The following is a 20,489-nucleotide window of genomic DNA, read 5'->3' as shown; positions in this document are numbered from 1 at the left end:
TGATCACTGGATCATCAAGATTTTACTTCACTGTAATTGATGTAAGTGAGTGTAATGAATGCAGTAAACTGCGGGTTTATGCTTAAAAGCTTTTATTTGTTTAAATATCCGAAGATACCCAGATGAACAACCGTAAAAAGACCCGTGGTTTCCAAACCCGAGGCATCCCATCAATACAGGATTTAAGGCTATAAAACCATACGCATATGAAGTGTTAACCACTAAAGTTAGAAGTGCAAGTTTTAAGTTTATATCACAGGCTACACGGTACACTTTAACATTTAAACCTACCCAAGCATCGTATGATAGCGTATTCAGATTTCTATAAAATTTATAATTTTCTACAATCGAACTAAAAATGAGGCTTTAGTACGGCCCGACCTTTCATCTCGTATTTTATACAGACTCAACATGTTTCCCACTAAAAATCATATTTTATTGTTTAAAACCAACTATCAAATTGCCCTTTCATTCAAAAGGCTGAGTCTACCGACACATCCCAAGTTAAGTGCTTGTTCTTTAATTATATCTTATTATTAGTAGTTTGAAAAACCGATTCCCGATAAGTATTCTCATATCCCATTTAAACGCAAAAAGAAACAAAATCAAAGGACATTTTTCAACAACTTTTTTTTTAAATAATTAAAAACTTAAACGAGAAAAACTAAAACGAAAAAACATATGTATTCCCATAAAGTGGAAGATGAGGAGGTGATAGATGAAGAGATCAAGATGGAAGTACCGGGTAAAGTGCAGAACACTGCACCAGTTGCATCGCCGGTAGAGAAGAAGCCAGTTGAAGTCCGGGCATCACCTTTGATTGATCACTCTCGCATCCCGTATCCCGCTCGCGCGAAACACTAGAAATTCACGTGGGAGTATGGGCATTTTCTTGATATGTTCCGACAGTTGAAGATTAACCTCCCGTTCATTGAAGCCCTCCAACACATGCCGAATTACGCGAAGTTCTTGAAAGACCTGTTGAAGAGGAAAGATAGGTTGGGGGAGGTGTCATCGATTCCCCTTATGGAAAATTGTTCGGCGGTAGTGTTGAACCGTGTGCCTGAGAAGTTGTCAGATCCGGGAGTGTTTATGATTCCGTGTTTGTTTGGTAGTGATGTAATGAGCCATGCGTTGGCAGATTTGGGTGTGGGTATAAATTTGATGTCGTATTCTTTGTACGAGAAGTTGGAGTTAGGCGAGCTTACACCGACTCGCATGTCTTTATCGTTGGCCGATCGTTCGGTTAAGTATCTGCGAGGTATTATCGAGAATTTACGAGAAGTTGTGGTGCTCGATATGGAGGCCGATGAGAAGGTTCCCATTATTCTTAGTCGTCCGTTCTTACGTACTGCGAAGGCACCTATCGATGTGTATCATGGGAAGATCACGCTTCGGGTTGTTGATGAGAATGTTATTTATGATGTCGCGAGGTCGATGAAGCATCCGAGTGATCAAGATGATTTCAGTGGTCCGTGCCACTCAGTTTACTTTATTAACTCGTTTATTGCAGGTATTGATAGCTGCTTCGATTATATTTGTGGTGCGGATCTCGTGGGGAGTAATGGGTTGGTTGATTGTGAAGATTTGGGTGAGGATGAGTTGTGTGAGAACGATTCGGTTTGTGATGAGTTGGCTGAGATTTCAGGGTTGCCCGAGATGATAGAGGTGAATGAGATTAGTTGCGAAAGTGAGGAGGGTTCCGAGGAGAAACCCGCTCCGTTAGAATTGAAAGTACTCCCGTCACACTTGGAGTATGCGTATCTTGATGAGGGCTCGAACTTGCCCGTTATTGTGTCATCCAAGATGACGGAACAACAAAAGACGAAGTTAATAGACGTGTTGAAGTTGTATAAGGGGGCGATTACATGGAGATTGTCCGATATTCAAGGTATTAGTCCCGCTTATTGCACGCACCAGATTTTAATGGAGGATGAGTACAAACCGGTGGTGCAATCACAAAGGCGTCTTAATCCGAATATGCAAGAGGTGGTAAAGAAGTGGTATTGAAGTTGATGGATGCCGGGATGATCTACTCGATTTTTGATTCTCCATGGGTGAGCCCGACCCAAGTTGTTCCGAAGAAAGGGGGTATGACCGTTGTCCTGAATGAGAAGAATGTGCTTATCCCTTCATGAACGGCTACCTTTCAGCGTTGTATGGGGGCCATATTTCAGTATATGAAAGAAACGTCCATGGAGGTGTTTGTGGACGATTTTTCGGTTTATGATGATTCTTTCGATCAATGTTTGGATAATCTTGAGAAGATGATAAAGAGGTGTATCGAAACGAAGTTGATGCTTAATTGAGAAAAATGCCATTTTATGGTGACGGAAGGGATCGTGTTGGGTCATAAGATCTCGAGAGATGGTATTGAGGTGGATCGGGCAAAGATTGATACTATAAGTAGACTTCCTCCACCGTCGAATGTGAAGGCGTTTAGGAGTTTCTTGTGTCATGCGGGATTTTATCGGCGATTTATCAAAGACTTTTCCAAAATTACCCGCCCGATGACCCGACTCCTTGAGAAAGATGTATCGTTTGTTTTTGATGATAAATGTGTGAAGGCGTTCACGTTTTTGAAAGAAAAGCTTTTAAGTGCTCCCATTCTTTTTTCTCTCGATTGGAGTTTGCCGTTCGAGCTCATGTTTGATGCTAGTGATTATGCGGTTGGAGCGATTTTGGGGCAAAGGCGAGACAAACATTTCCATCTCATCTATTATGCCAGCAAGACGTTGAATGATGCCCAAGAAAACTACAACACCGCCGAGAAGGAGCTTTTAGCCGTTGTTTTCGCATTTGACAAGTTCCGCTCGTATCTCGTGCTTTCGAAGAACACCGTTTTTACCGATCATGCAGCCTTGCGTTTTCTCTTTCACAAGAAAGACGCGAAGCCTCGTCTTATACGGTGGATTCTTCTACTTTCCGAGTTTGACATCGAGATTAAAGATAAGAGGGGTGCGGAAAACGTAGCGGCCGATCATCTATCCCGCCTAGAAGATCCAAGGAGAGAAGAGTTGTGTGAGGAGGAGATTGGTGATACATTCCCTCACGAGTCGGTCGATTTTGTTGCGGCTGAAAAGCAAGGTATGCCATGGTTCACTGATTTTGCTAATTATTTGGCTAATGGTTTTGTTTTGGAGGGCATGACTACGCAACAAAAGAGGAAGTTCTTCCGGGATGTGAATAGGTATGTGTGGGATGACCCGTTTTTGTTAAAATTGGTGGTGATTGGATTTTGTGGAGATGTGTGACGAAAGAGGAAGGGATATTTTCAAGGATGTTCATGAAGGGTTGACTGTGTTGGATTCGGTATGCCCAAGACACATATTATTATTGATGTGGCTAGTACGTCATGATCCAAGTCGGGTCATACCCAATAACAAGCTAGACAAACACCAATAATATTTGTTTATATATGATATGATCATAAGTAAAAATATTAACACTTGCGTTATTTGGAACGGGGTTTCTAAATACATTGTACTTGTGAAAAGAATAGATCATACGGATGATTTATACTTTGATAGAAAGAGCATTCCATAGTGTTATTTAAAATGGTTAAATAAAAATAGTGTTATTTAAAATGGTTCGGCTTGTTTTTGCTCTTTTTTTGCCCTCTTTTCACCGAAATTAAAACCCGAAACCTAAAACATAAAACCATGTTAGTAGTATAAAAATCTTACTTAAAATCGAACAAAACTAATAAAATAACAAATAAAATGTACTAGGGATTAATGTATATTAAACGTTATATCAAATATCCCTACACTTAACTTTTTTTCGTCCCTAAAAATGTCTCATTGCAACAGAATCAGAATCGGAGAAATACATATTACAAACATATAGGTTATCTTAAAATTTAGAACAACGCAAAAACTGCGATCACCGATATTATTGTCCACTTAAACCCATGCCTTTGTCTTTACCGAGACAAGTAAGATCCGACTATTTTTATTATTATTATTATTTTGTATATAATCTAGTGGAACCCACAGTCAAGACCCGCTTTATTTTAGATTTTACCGAATCGAACCACCCCAATTTGACTTAAACCTCATAGTTAGCAGATTAAAACATTGTTGCACATTTTTCATGAACAGCTAAGACGACCAAGGATATCGTTTATCCACCTAAATTTAAACATTGTATACCAAGCAGCCATTAGATACGATTAAGGTTCAATTATTCAACTAACTAGCTAGTGTTCCCCATTACATGACATACCCCCGTTATCAAGCAATACCTCGGACCCATTATCACACGAGATTTTACAAGTTTCCATCTGTCGGCTTAGATACGTTGTGTCTCTAGTTGATCCTGTTCTTAATGGTATGGGACGCAAGTAAGAGGAGCACGTATGACTAACAGCAGGATGATCACTGGATCATCAAGATTTTACTTCACCGTAATTGATGTAAGTGAGTGTAATGATTGCAGTAAACTGTGGGTTTATGCTTAAAAGCTTTTATTTGTTTAAATATCTGAAGATACCCAGATGAACAACCGTAAAAAGACCCGTGGTTTCAGAACCCGAGGCATCCCATCAATACAGGATTTAAGGCTATAAAACCATACGCCTTTGAAGTGTTAACCATTAAAGCTAGAAGTGCAAGTTTTAAGTTTATATCACAGGCTACACGATACACTTTAACGTTTAAACCTACCCAAGCATCGTATGATAGCGTATTCAGATTTCTATAAAATTTATAATTTTCTACAATCAAACTAAAAATGAGGCTTGAGTATGGCCCGACCTTTCATCTCGTATTTTATACGGACTCAACATTTTTCCCACTAAAAATCATATTTTATTGTTTAAAACCAACTATCAAACTACCCTTTCATTCTCAAGGCTGAGCCTACCGACACATCCCAAGTTAAGTGTGTGTTCTTTAATTATATCTTATTATTTGTAGTTTGAAAAACCGATTCCCAATAAGTATCCTCATCTCCCATTTAAACGCAAACAGAAACAAAATCAAAGGACATTTTTCAGAAACTTTTTTTTTTAAATAATTAAAAACTTAAACGAAAAAAAACTAAAACAAAAAACATATGTATTCCCATCCCCACACTTAAAATTTGCATTGTCCTCAATGTAGGGACGGAAACACGACTCAAAAGTTTAAAACAAAACAAAACCTAAAAATACAAAAACAAATAAGAAAAAAAAAAGCTAAAAAATAAAAACTAAAAACACAAAAACAAACTAAAAAGGAAAAGTCTTAGCTGGTAATATGGAAGACTGTCAAAGTGCCAGTCTCATCGCCATGAATTCTCTCCTCGACACGGCCTCTCCACTCGACATACCTAAGCAAATACACAATAGAATATCTAGAAAATAAAGTCTACTTAGGTGTCTTGGAAAACATCACACCAACCCATCCTCCCAGCCGTACAAGTTCAGATAGTAATTATACAGACCAACAAAAAATAAAAACAACATAAAGGAAAAATAAACATAAAAAGATACAACTCCCCAAGCTTGCTTGGACGTCCCTACACTTAGTCTTCATCCTCTTCCTCACTCTGTTCTAATGTTTGATATGGTTCATCCTCCTCAAATGCACGCGAACCTGGCCCATAAAATGGCGCACCATACCCATATCCATGACCATAACCATAACTTCCCGAACCTCCCATGAAACTCGACCCACTCGGCCCTGATACAGGCAGCTGTCTCAAATAATCAGGCAGATCAATATGCAACCCAGTCATCAAGTGCCTCATATTCTCATCTTGTCTCTGTTGGCTGTCCCTCATCAGCTCTCTAATCCCGTCACACTGCTCATTCACGTAACCCCGCATGTGGGCGAATCCTGACTCCATCCTGTCATATAAAGAATCCAGTAAGTACCTCAGGACGGAGCTCTCGAAATGGAAACTGTCTTCCCGGTCTTTCTTGTCTGTGTGACGGCCTCTGATGTCGGGTAGGTAACTAAGCTCGCATCGCCATAGTGACCTTAGAATCAAGAGGCGGAAGCTCTACAGGACCCAAACAAGCACCTTTCTATGCTAATGGATCAAAGGGTGCTAAAATCCCAGACGACCTCAACACTTTCACACCAATATACTCAACCCCCGGGCCTTGCTCTAAATATTCCGGTTTATATTTCTCAAAAACGCCCAAATTCTTTGCCAACAATGTAACATAAGGGCCCATATCTAACTTTGATCTCTTTTGTGTACCTCCTCTTCTATTTCGATGAAATGACAAAGCGAAAACAGTCGCCATATTAGCAGGCCTTTGTTCAACCATAACCAATAAACAGAACAAATCCAACCAATTCACCTTATTCTCGCCTGACCCTCGCCCAACCAAGGTAGTACTTAGAATTTTATGAACGTACCTCAAAACCGGGTCACGAATGTCCGATGCTACCATACTCCCCGAAAATGGAGAAACCGCAGTCTTTTCCCAAAAGATGGCCAAATCTGTCCCGGTCAAACTCAAAGGCTTCTTATGTTTAAACGCACCTCTCAAACTCATGTGAAATTCAACCGAATTAACTTCATCTACTGTGTAAAACCCACTTGCTACCCCAAACTCGGCTATCGTCATCTCGTATGTCTTTCATCCCAACGCAAACGAAACCGCGTCGGGTTGATCAAAATTACCTTCTTTAAACCGAAATGTACACAAAAATTCAAGCGTTAACTCTTTATACTGACGTTCTCTTAAGCATAACATCGCCTTAAACTTTGGGCCCAACAACTCCTAATCCTATCTCTTTGCCCGATCTGATCCAAAATATCCCAATTAATCGTTTTAAAAATCAACATATCCATCCCCATAAGATCATACAAATTCTCATACTCTTTCGAATCTTCCGAAAATCAGAGTAACGTACAACCTCGCATATCCCTACTCCGTCGCCTCAACGGTACCACTCCTTCTTTGTAATTAATCACTCGCTTTGTTGTTCTTCCAACCACATCCTCTGCTTCCGGCTCATCATCTTGCAGACCTGGTGCCGGACCGCGTCTTTGCTTAGTCGCTCCATGTGACGAACCTTCACCGGACATCCTAAAAAAACACAAATAGACAAGCAAACAAAGAGAGAAAATTAGTATCCGGTTATAAAAAATTCAAACAACCGAACTCCTCCGAATGGAGATTGAGTACGAACGAGCGGCCATTTTTAGCAAGTAAAGTTCAACGGATAATTAAAAATTCAAAACAAAGTTAAACTAATTAACCGACAAAACAGCAATGACTCAATGTACAACACCCCTACCGGCACATTAATTGTCCCAATTAAGTAAAAGTGCCACCAAAAACGAACATTGAGTTATAAACTAACGGAGAATCACGATTAAGACTTTATATAAAAATTAATAACATCTCAACATTCAAATTCCACCCTTCAATAATTTACAAACAATCTCAAAATATTCACTTTGTAACACCCAAACCGGCCAACCGCACTTGAAAAACCAAACCGAGCCACCCGCAACCAATATTCAACAAATAAAGTCAAACCGACACAAACCGACACAAACCGACAAACAAAAATTATATATTCTATCTAAGCTCAACCCGGTCATCAAAACCCACCAACTTACTTCAACAAACTAACAATTCCTCAAAAACCCGACAAACTAGTTGATGAAAATTACTAAGAAAAACTAACAAAACAAAGACTAAAAATACAAAAACAAGTACAAATGGTGACAAGAAATCATACCTTTGAAATGCAAGAATTAAGAGGTAAAAAGTTTGAAAGTGAAGTGGTGGAATGTGACTTGAATGGTGAAGAATAGATGAAAATTAATGGTGGGTTATGGTTATTTGATGTTATATTAATGATTTTAAGGTTTGATTTGGTAAAAAATGGTGGATTTTTTGTTGGAATGGTAGGGTTTTCGTGGGTGGTGGTAATAGTGAAAAGGGGATTTTGAATTTATGGGAAGAAGGAAATGGAATAATATAAAAAAAAAAATCTGATTTCCGGCATTTACCCGCCGTGCCGCACGGCGGGCACTGATTCCCCGGTCGCGCTGCGCTCCGGGGTATATATATATATATTTAAAAAAATTTATATTATTGGTTTAATTTAAAGGATTAGGGGTTTAAGGTTTACGTAAATTGAGTATTGTCTGTAAGACTTACTTGGCGCTTCTCCTTAGCTGGCGATTCATCTCTTGATGTCGGTAATGATCCCTTGACACGACTCAAATAACAAAAAACGAAAACTACAAGATAGGGTTAGTGACGCAAAAACAAAAATAGAGAGAAAATAAAAATAGAAATAGAAATACAAACTCTACACTTGAGTTTTCACTCAAGAACCTCTTGTGACAATTTACCGCGACGGATCGAGAGGAGTTTCCTCCATCTCGATTGATTCCTCCGATCCTCCAAAATAGTGCTTCAAACGATGACCATACACCTTCCAAGATGTTCCATTATCCAGATTCTTCAACTTCTCCACTCCATACGGGAAAACTTCTTTCACCAAGTACGGTCCCGTCCACTTTGATCTCAACTTTCCTGCAAACAACTTCAAACGAGAATTAAATAATAATACCTTGTCGCCTTTCTTGAACTCTTTTCCGCCTTTTAACCGTCCATCATGTAGAGCTTTCGTCTTTTCTTTGATGTTCAACGATCGAGAATATGCTGCATCCCGAAGCTCTTCCAACTCATGAATCTGAAAGTACCTTTTCCTCGCGGCCTCGGTAAGATCGACATTAACCGTCTTTAGCGCACAGTACGCATAATGCTACAACTCAACCGGAAGATGACAAGACTTACCGTAAACAAGCATAAATGGTGTAGTACCCAACGGAGTCTTGTAAGCGGTTCGGAATGCCCACAAAGCATCATCTAACTTCTCCGACCAATTTTTCCGACTTGCCCCAACCGTCTTTTCCAAAATCCTCTTCACCCCTCGATTTGCATTCTCGACTTGACCATTCGTTTGAGGGTGATAGGCAGTAGAGGTACGATGAGTAACCCCATCACAAGCCAATGCTTTCTCCATGACGGTATTACAAAAATGGGTTCCCTGATCACTAATAATAGCACTCGGAGTACCGAAACGAGTAAATAGCTTCTTAAGAAACCTCACAACAACTCGTGCATTATTCGTGGCCAACGCTTGGGCTTCCACCCACTTCGACACATAATCAATCGCCACCAAAATATACTTATTACCATTCGACGTGGGAAACAATCCCATGAAGTCGATGCCCCAAACATCAAAGATTTCAAAAATTTGTAAGAGGTTTTGAGGCATCTCATTCTTGGATGAAATATTACAAGTTCGTTGGCACGCATCACAAAGCTTCACGAACTCTTCAGCATCATTAACAACTGCCGGCCAATATAACCCACTATCAAACACCTTCTGTGCCGTAGCATACGCACCATGATAACCTCCTTTCTGTTGGGTTTTAACAAGATTATCAAAGTGATAGAATCCCAATTTTACCAAAAATGCAGCAGAAATAAGTTTTAAATCTTGTTAATTTGATATGTATAAAACCTATTTTACACATGCAAAACCCAAGCCCGGATCCAAATATGAAATACATACTATCAAACACATGCATGACACTATAAGTTCATGCATGTTAATATACCTTTCAAGAAGAATCAAAAACCGAGTGAAGGAAAGAGCGATTGAAAGGCAAGAACTTGAATATGGAAGCTCCTTAAGCTAGCATATCCCAAGCATCCGATAATACCTTTGTAGCTAGGATTTGAAGCAACACTTTCTTCCTTCCCTCTTGGTTCTCTTTTGGCCGAAAATTATATAGTGAAAAGGGAGTGTGGAAGTTTTTGTTACTTGTGAAAAATGAAAGAGTAAGTTAGAAGGTTATTCAAAATCACCTCCAAGACACCCAATCAAATGTTATGCATGTACCCATTAAGATATAAAAAGTAACAAAAAAATGAAGAGTGAAAGAGAGAGGGGGGGGGGGGGGCACCCTCTCACCCATTTCATTTTCATTTATATATATATTTTTTCTTTTCTTTTATATCATAAAACTCAATTGTGTTATTTCCCAAAATAAACATAACACAATATAGGTAACATGCTTGGTAACTATTTTCACATATTGTTATTTAACCATTTTAAATAACACTATGGAATGGTTCTTTCTATCAAAGTATAAATCATCCGTATGATCTATTCTTTTCACAAGTACAATGTATTTAGAAACCTCGTTCCAAATAACGCAAGTGTTAATATTTAGTTACTTATGATCATATCATATATAAAAAAATATTATTGGTGTTTGTCTAGCTTGTTATTGGGTATGACCCGACTTGGATCATGACGTACTAGCCTTATCAATAATAATATGTGTCTTGGGCATACCGCGTCCAACAATATTCCATTTGCACACGATACATAGAAGATTGATGCAAGTAGCAAATACCGCCTAACTACGGTTTACTACCCCTGATACGCATGACTAAGTGCCATTCAATAACATCATCCCCTTCAAGTCCCTTACTTGAAATGAATTAGGTACATCTATCATTTATCCTTTTGCCGCAGATGTCATGTTAAATCCCGAGACACAGAGTGATCATTCTATGTTGATTTAACTTTCAAGCCTTAGACATCTCTGTAAGACCCCGAATCCCGGGAATCCTATAATTGGTAATCACATCCACAATTTCACAAAAATTTAAAAAAAACAAACGATTCGTTTTTATTTAGAACAAGTTCAGAGTAAATAACAGCGGAAAAAGTTTTAGTTTTTAAAAATCCCAAATACGGGTACAAGGGTCCAAAAATCAAATATAAATATAATATCTGTTTTATTGGAAATCCTCGACTAGAAATGCCTTCAACCTTCCGAGTAGTCCCCAGCACGTCCAAGTGATAACCTCCAATCCTTAACCTGAAAATCAATCTAACATACACACAAAGTCAGCTTGAGCTGAGTGAGTTCAAGTTTTAATAATAGACATTTAAATAAATCATTCCAAGGGTTTAAATGTAAAATGGTATTATAAAACATTCCAAGAGTTTAAATATAAAAACGGGATTATAAAACATTCCAAGAGTTTAAAATATAATACGGGATACGAACAGTTAGGCCATCATCAACACTAAGTATTCGTACTTAGACATCTATATACATCCATATATTTATATCCCTATAAATACCGTCCAAATAATAACATTAGGGTCGAGCACACGTACAACCCAAACACATAATATCTCATCCAAGTAATAACATCAGGGTCGAGCACACGTACAACCCAAACACGTAACATCCGATGATGATCATGCCACACGAGCCTCCCCCTCACCGGCTTTTCAGGGCCCGCCACAGGATTTAAGAACCTGAGTCGTATAGTTTGGCCCGGCCAAGATCACAATCCATCCGTATGCAAACACAAAGTAGGCATACACAACATAAGTAGTCGAAACGACTACAGCATCGCCAAATATAGGCCAAACAATAATTTATATATATATATATATATATATATATATATATATACACATACTATAACATTCCAAGGCCAACTATATACTAGCAAGCCTATATAAAATAGTTTAAATGTTTCATCAGGAAAAATCGTTTAATACTAGGCCTAATAGCAACCTCGAGCCTAGACCACAAGTAATTTTAAAACCCGAGTAATATATTTGACCCGCCAAAATGATGATCACGCCACACGGGCCTCTCCACCATGGGATTTGAAAACCCGAGTAATATATTTGACCCGGCCGTGATTACCATGCACACACACATCAATAAGCCTACTCACATCATTCTTAGTCACGAGGAACTAAATATCATCACACAACCGTAGGCTATAAGGTAACACATACTCATACATATATACATACCTCCATACATTCATACACACACACACACACACACACACACACACACATATATATATATATATATATATATATATATATATCATCCCAAGACATTCCAAATTACAAGTAAGCCTATGGGCCATAAGGTAATATATATTAATCAGTCCAATACATGAACTAAGTAAATAGGTCTACTCGTATTCAATTACTACCAAGCCTATTAACAACATCGAGTCTAGACCATATTCAGGTATATAACCTTAAGGAATATAAGACCATAAACGAGTCTACAATATCCTAAGGCATAAAATATAGTTCACAAATATGAATAAGGCTATGTAATACCATCCTAATAGTTGTAACATGTAAAATCGTGTAAAATTGTATTACGGTGTGCATGCTAGCCCAAAACTTGAAAAGAGTAAAAAGGGCATCATGAACTCACCTGGAATCGATCGAACACCTGTAACGAGCTAGGAAATCCCTAAGTGCACACTCACAAGTAAGGGCCTGTAAATAGTACACAACGCGTTACTAAACTAGACCGTAAGAACACTCTTGCCTAATGGGCCGTTCAAGCCCAACACTTTGGCCCAAGGCCCCACACGTTGGCCCAAGGTCCAACACCTTGGCCCAAGGCCCAACAACTTGGCCCAAGGCCCAACCTATACCCAATTACTTTACCCTGCCCCTAAAACCCTTCAACTAAACAAATCCACCGGTTAAGCCTAAAACAAACTTATCGATTAATAACGAGTAAAACGTGTAGATTTTAGCATGCGCAGATGCATTTAATTACATAGGATAACCTTTGAAATAAATTATTAAATTTTTAACAGACTTTAATAAATGTCTTAGGTTTATAAAAATATTTTTATTATATTTTTCTATTGGACACAAAAATTATAAAAATTCCTCCAAAATAGCAAGATACGTGCAGCTATTTCAGTGCGCAACAAAATGGTTTTATTTTTATAAAATTCATTACCAAACCAAATTAAACGATTCGAATTGGGTTTGGTTCCTAACTCAAAATACTCACTACCAAAAGTGGAACCAACCAATTTGGACATGTCGAAAAAAGGTTATGACGTCGGGAAGACAGACCAGAATCCATCATCCCGCATCAGCTTTGACACTCGATTTTATAAATTCATAAAAACCATTCATATCTCGTCCAAAAATTACCTATTATACCCTTCTGGAAACTAGACTCAAAGTAGAAATCATGGAATCAAGAATCGATCAAAAAAAATGGATTATCATCGCGTTACAGACCCTACAATAAACGTATACGAATCTGTCAGCAAACTGTTATCATCAAAACTCAACCTTAACGACCAATAAGCGTGTTAATATGCTCAATAAGGTGTAAAAGACGTGGGGAATCATAAAACCGACCTTGAATTGAAGTTTTCACGGCTGAAACTTGGCTGGGCAGAAGAAAAACGAGCAGGGGGGGTCTTGAGGCCGATCGGCTGCTGAGAATAGAATTAGGGTTAGGGTTTTTCTTTTTTTAATATTATGATATAAAATAAATTACACTTTAGTCCCTCCAGTATGAAGTGTGTAGCAACTTGGGTGGAAATTCAATTAATTCAACTTACGGGTATGACAAGGAGGTCCTCGAAATAAGCCGGTTCAAACACGATAAATATACAAACTCTACAACGTGCATGCCGATAAACGAAAATATCGGGTGCTACATACTAATATAATACTTTAAGTCATAAGAGGGGATGTTTTGGGAAAAAGGATGGACAAACGGACTTTTAAAACGTATTACAAGGCCCTAAATTAGAAAGATGAAACCCCGGCTTTTTGACCAACATTTATAAACGATCGAGCCGATTAACGAAATTTACGGGCGTTACAATCTCACTCTCAACGAATAAGAGGGACAAATCCCCTCTTGACTACATACGTCTCTCACAATCACCTTGTACCATACCTGATCTTAGCGTTATGTACTGTCATGTTTCAGAGCAGCGAAGAACTAAGTCAAAGTATAATATTTGGTGGATATCAAGACCCAATATGTATCTCAGGTCGGAGGATACTATGATATTCGCCTTTACTCAAATTTACTTATGATCAATCACAAGGATTCCATGTAGTAATATTTGAGAGCGGGTCAGTCCAATATTTATAACCCATAAATATCTATGAACCTTGGAGGCAACCCTTGCTCTATATTCATATCCCATGAATATCCACCAATCCAAGTTCATAATAGTCTTACCTTCATATTTGTTCCCACAAATATGAACGACTACGGACATTTAGAATAAGTAACTTATTCACGGATTTAAACATGCTAAAATGGAACATAACTCAAAATGTCATAATCATAAACCATAATCATATGAATGAGTCAAAATAACAATTGTTTCTATATCAAATACAGAATTCGATCATATACAATCATTAGAATATCGAAGTCCTAAGGCACAAGTATGACCCTCATGCTTTGGCCTTTCAAGGAGCTTCGTGAGTGGATCCTTAATGTTTTGATCGGTGTGAACTTTGCGAATACATATCTTTCCTTTTTCAACTTCTTCCCTTATGTAGTTGAACCTCCGCTCAATGTGCCTCGTCTTTTGATGTGCAGGAGGTTCCTTGATTTGAGCAATCGCACACTCGTTGTCACAAAAGATCTCTAGAAGGTCCTGAATGGTACGGACTACCCCTAGCTCGGCAATGAATTTTCTAATCCACGCAGCTTCTTGAGCTGCCAATGAGGCGGCGATGTATTCCGATTCAGTAGTGGACAAAGCTACCACATCTTGTTTTGAGCTCTTCCAAGAGACTGCCCCACCATTCATAACGAAAACATATCCGATTGTGATCTAGAATTATCTCGATAGGTTTGGAAACTCGCATCCGTGTAACCCTTTACAACGAGTTCCTCTTCATCCGAACCGTATATTAGAAACATGTCCTTAGTCCTTCTAAGGTATTTCAATATACTCTTAACCTCCATCCAATGGCTACTTCCCGAATTATGTTGGAATCTACTTGTCATGCTTAAAGCGCGTGACACATCCGGTCTAGTGCATACCGTTGTATACATGATGGATCTAATTGCCGACGCGTATGGGATTCCATTCATTTTCTCTTGCTCATCCTTTGATCTTGGACATTGAGACCTACTCAATGTCGTTCCTCTTTGAATAGGTACCAAACCTTTCTTAGAGTTCTCCATCTTGAACCTCTTCAAGATTTTGTCAATGTATGCACTTTGGTTTAAACCTATCAACCGCCTTGATCTATCCCTATAGATCTTTATTCCCAAAATATAGGCAGCTTCACCAAGATCCTTGATAGAAAAACAACTTCCAAGCCATGCTTTTACCCCTTTCATGGTTGGAATGTCATTCCCAAATACAATACTAAGAAGGTAATGGTGCTCCCACTAGCTTTCTTATACACACAAGCTTCATCACCATGCTTGATGAATCCAAATTTCTTGATTTCTTCATCAAATCGGTCACTCCAACTTCTAGATGCTTGTTTCAATCCATAGATTGATTTCTTTAACTTGCATACTTTGTTAGGATGTTGTGGATTGACAAAACCTTCGGGTTGAACCATATAGACATTTTCCTCAAGATGCCCATTTAGGAAAGCGGTTTTGACATCCATTTGCCATATCTCATAGTCATAATGTGCGGCTATGGCAAACAATATCCTAATAGACTTTAGCATTGCTACGGGAGAAAAAGTTTCATCATAGTCAACCCCTTGAGTTTGAGTGAAAACCCACTTACTTCCAACCGGTTTGGAATTAAGAGGTGGTACAACCAAATCCCATACTTGGTTGTCATGCATGGATTGCATCTCAACGTTCATGGCTTCTAGCCATTTGTCACAATCAGATTGTGACATTGCATCACGGTATGTGGTGGGTTCATCCGAATCTACCACATAGCATCGATTCATGAAGAAACCATATCTTTCGGGTGGATGACTAATTCTACCGGATTTTGCGAACGCTTTGTGCGTTTTGATCAACCACTTTGATCATTATCAACAACCCCTTATGCACTTTGGTTTAAACCTATCAACCTCCTTGTGGTTCTCGATCCTCCTCGAGTTCCACCGTTCTACTAGTACCTTCCATAAGGAACTTAGTTTCCATGAACTCGACCTTTCGAGCAACGAACACCTTTTGCTCGGTTGGATTGTAGAAATAATATCCCATGGAGTCCTTGGGATATCCTACAAAGATACACTTAGTGGATCGATTTTCAAGTTTGTTTTGGGTGTTGTTCTTGACATAAGCCTCACAACCCAATACCTTTAAATATGATAATGATGGAACCCTTCCATTCCATATTTCATAAGGTGTTTTGTCCACTTTCTTGGTTGGGGCCATATTTAGAATACGGGTTGCGGAGAGCAAAGCGAAACCCCAAAATGATAGAGGTAATGTGCTTCTAGCCATCATAGATCGAACCATATCCAATAGAGTTCAATTCCTCCTTTCGGACACACCATTATGATGTGGTGTTCCGGGTGGAGTAAGTTGTGAGATGATCCCACAACTCCTAAGATGATCTCGAAAAGCATCACTTAGGTATTCACCTCCTCTATCCGAACGAAGTACTTTGGTGGTTTTATCGAGTTGATTTTGTACTTCATTTTGGAAGACTTTGAACATTTCAAAGGCTTCATCTTTGTGTCTTAACAAGTACATATACCCATAACGACTATAATCGTCGATAAAAGTAACGAAGTATCTTTCACCATTCCCTGTCATTGCCTTAAAGGGACCACAAACATCCGAATGTATGATACCCAATAAGTCTTTTGCCCCTTCGTTTGTTCCACTAAAGGGGTCCTCGGTCATTTCTCCAAGTAAACATGACTCACACTTATCAAATGAATCATCTTCACTTGATTCCAAAAGACCATTCTATTGAAGTGTATGTATGCGGTCTTTGTTTATGTGACCAAGGAGACAATGCCAAAGATAAGTCTTACTCAAATCCATTTTGAGTTTCTTGGTGCTTGATTGGTAAATCATGTTATCAAAGGATGTGTTATCATGAACTAATTCATAAATTCCATTAGACGGCATTGCTTTAAATTAAAAGACATTATTAATGAAAACAAAAATACCATCATCCATAAACTTAAAATCATAACCATATTGTCTTAACAAAGAAACAGAGATAATGTTCATAGTCAAATTAGGAGCATACAAAACATCTTTCAAAATAACTCTAAACCATTTGGAAGCTTCAATGTGTAGTCTCCTCGGGCTTCGACAACAACCTTTGCTCCGTTGCCCATGAAGAGACTAATATCTCCTTTCTTGAATCCTTTATTTCCCTTGAACCCCTGCAATGAATTGTAAATATGAGTTCCACATCCGGTATCCAATACCCATGTATTAGAGGAAATTAGATTAAGATCAATATGAATCATGAAAATTGTACTCGAGGTTTGCCCCCCATCATTCTTAGCTTTCAACTCTTTGAGACGGGTTGGACAATTCCTCATCCAATGCCCAATCTCCCCACATCCAAAGCAGGGATCCTCCGAGCTAACCTTTAGCTTCTTTGGTTTGGGTGGTTCCACTTTAGCCTTTCCCTTGAACTTTCCTTTGACTTGTCCCTTACCTTTGGCAACCTTTGCCTTGGGTTCCGGGTGATGCCTTTTCTTATTTCCTCCCTCATTGATCGTGAGAACGGGTAAAACCTTTTTACCCATTCCCGTCTCGGCCGTTTTGAGCATTGCATGAAGCTCACCAATGCTCTTGTCCTACCTATTCATGTTATAATTCATAACAAATGTCTCAAACCTTTTAGTTAGGCCATTTAGGATCAAATCCATGGCTAACTCGTTTGAGACGCGACAATTAAGGCGCTCGAGACAATCAATGTGGCTTTTCATCTTATGTATATAAGATGAGACCGATTGGGTTTCTTCCATACGACATGCATGAAGCGCCTGAACCGTTTCGAAGCGTTCCACCCTAGCTTGTGTAAGGAACATTTCCTTAAGTTGGGTGATCATATCGTATACCCCATGAAGTTCAAAATCCTTTTGAATCTCGGGAATCATAGTTCCCAACATGAGGCAAGAAACTTGCACCGAATCCTCATTGTGCTTAACCCAATTGTTATGTTCTTCGACATCGTCAATGCTAGGTTCATCGGGAATTGGATCTTCTAATACATAGTATTTCTTTTCTTGCTTGAGAACGATTCTCAAGTTTCGATACCAATCCATAAAGTTGGTATAGTTTAGACGACCCTTATCGAGAATAGATCGCAGTGATAGGTTATTTACGGGTGGAATAATAACATCAGGTGGATTGTTGATTGCGGCCATCTACAAACATAACAAAGCTCAATTTTAGTATTTTCTATATCAATTATTTTAATCTTTAATACCCTTTATGTCTCCAAGACAATTAATGATTAAAATCTAGAACCCAGCGTTACATTCAAATAGTAGTTAGGTGACCTTTATCCTACTATTTAAATTAACAAGGTAGTCAACGTTTGACATTGCAACCCCTTGCAACTTCTAGTTTTATGGGATTCGGTTAAGCATCTCATGATTAGTTGGCATGTTTAATCCCATCAACACCATTGTACGCCATGCTTCGGTGACCCTATTCACATGGTTTCCAATTTAAATCGTCATACTTACACACACGTGTGAGTTTACACATAAAAGTGGTTAGGTGACCTTTATCCCACAAATATGGCAAACCCACCTTAAACTTACAAGTTTCCTCTAATGCGGTTAGGTGACCTTTATCCCACACCGAGTTCCCAAGTGATTCGAGTGTCATATAAAGGATGGTGTTCAACTTATTTTATAAAAGGGATTTTAGTTTTCTAAATTCTAGATTGGAAAACTTTTTATGTGCCTTTCATTTACATGCATTCAAATGTATGTTACTTAGTTGAAAAACCCATTTTCAAAGTTCCTATTAATAAAACCCATTTTATTATGAAATCATTAGCCTTTAATAGAACCAATTTTTATTACCTAACGATTTCTAAGGAAACAATTTTATGCTAGTTGTTGATTTAAGTAGTTAACAATCCAAATTGTAATAACATACACAAAAGTAAATCAACCATGCAAGCATAAAATACACAACCACAAGTTCATAACCATAGCCTCTTAATGTTGACTATACTTGTTGACCGAAGACAAGTGTGTCAAAAAGTCTCTCCTAAAGGACCCAAAAGGACATGAGCTTGTGTCGGTGAACTCCCACTTGATCCTGCATCCAAATGCTCCAAGTGTTCAACCCCGTGTTGTGGTCTCCATTATTTTATTTGGGCTTCCTTCCTTGCATCTTCTTTTACAAAAATATATCCTAATACATTTTTCTATAATAAAAGAAATGCATCTAATCTACTTATTATTACAAACCAATTGAAATGAATAAATAGATTACAAACCCAAATAAATATTACAACCATATCGAATGAACAAACAACCATTTGAATGAACAAACAATCAACACAAACATTCAACCAAACACAAGGCCATGGCTAGGTTATGAACATCTATTACATATCCAAATATGCAATAACACAAGACCAACATGGTTCCCCTTAACCCCTTGAAACTTTTGGCCAAACTTGACAAAACCAAAAGTTCCGGGTTTTGTCCAAACAACACAAACAATCATCCAAATGACTTAGTTTTTCAAGATTACCACATGCATGTAAAGTATAACCATGAAAAACTATGCGGTAACCAAAACCCCCAAAATTTTTGGCCATATGGTAAAACCCCACCATATAAGCGGCTCTTGATGCCATTGTTGGGTTTTAACAAGATTATCGAAGTGATAAAATCCCAATTTTACCAAAAACGCAGCGGAAATAAGTTTTAAATCTTGTTAATTTGATATGTATAAAACCTATTTTACACATGCAAAACCCAAGCCCGGATCCAAAAACGAAATACATACTATCAAACACAAGTTCTTGCGTGTCAATATACCTTTCAAGAAGAATAAAAAACCGGATGAAGGAAAGAGTTATTGAAAGGCAAGAAGTTGAATATAGAAACTCCTCAAGCTAGCCTACCCCAAGCATCCGACAATACACCTTTGTAGCTAGGATTTGAAGCAACACTTCCTTCCTTCCCTCTTGGTTCTCTTTTGGCCGAAAATTATATAAAGAAAAGGGAGTGTGGAAGTTTTTGTTACTTGTGAAAAATGAAAGAGTAAGTTAGAAGGTTATTCAAAATCACCTCCAAGACACCCAATCATTTTCATATATATATATTTTTTTCTTTTCTTTTATATCATAAAACTCAATTGTGTTATTTCCCAAAATAAACGTAACACAATATAGGTAACATGCTTGCTAACTATTTTTACATATTGTTATTTAATCATTTTAAATAACACTATGAAATGCTTTTCTATCAAAGTATAAATCATCCGTATGATCTATTCTTTTCACAAGTACAATGTATTTAGAAACCCCGTTTCAAATAACGCAAGTGTTAATATTTATTTACTTATGATCATATCATATATAAACAAATATTATTGGTGTTTGTCTAGCTTGTTATTGGGTATGACGTACTAGCCACATCAATAATAATATGTGTCTTGGGCATACCGAGTCCAACACAGTCAACCCTTCATGAACATGCTTGAAAATATCCCAACCTTCCTCTTTCGTCACACAT

At 38.1% G+C, this 20,489-nt stretch overlaps 1 protein-coding gene across 1 annotated transcript; it reads left to right on the top strand.

The window, feature by feature from the left end:
* Positions 1-948: 948 nt before the first annotated feature.
* LOC143618709 (uncharacterized) lies at positions 949-2,010 on the top strand. Its single transcript, XM_077090811.1, has one exon. It carries the CDS (start codon positions 949-951, stop codon positions 2,008-2,010), a length of 1,062 nt encoding a protein of 353 aa, XP_076946926.1.
* The last annotated feature ends 18,479 nt before the right edge of the window (positions 2,011-20,489 follow it).

Source organism: Bidens hawaiensis, unplaced genomic scaffold (assembly GCF_021521415.1).
Source record: "Bidens hawaiensis isolate Kalapana, Puna unplaced genomic scaffold, B.hawaiensis_p1.1 tig00000284_1, whole genome shotgun sequence".
In the NCBI taxonomy this organism is placed as follows: domain Eukaryota; kingdom Viridiplantae; phylum Streptophyta; class Magnoliopsida; order Asterales; family Asteraceae; genus Bidens; species Bidens hawaiensis.
The sequence above is the reverse complement of the archived record's forward strand: the minus strand, read 5'-3'. Positions and strand labels throughout refer to the sequence as shown.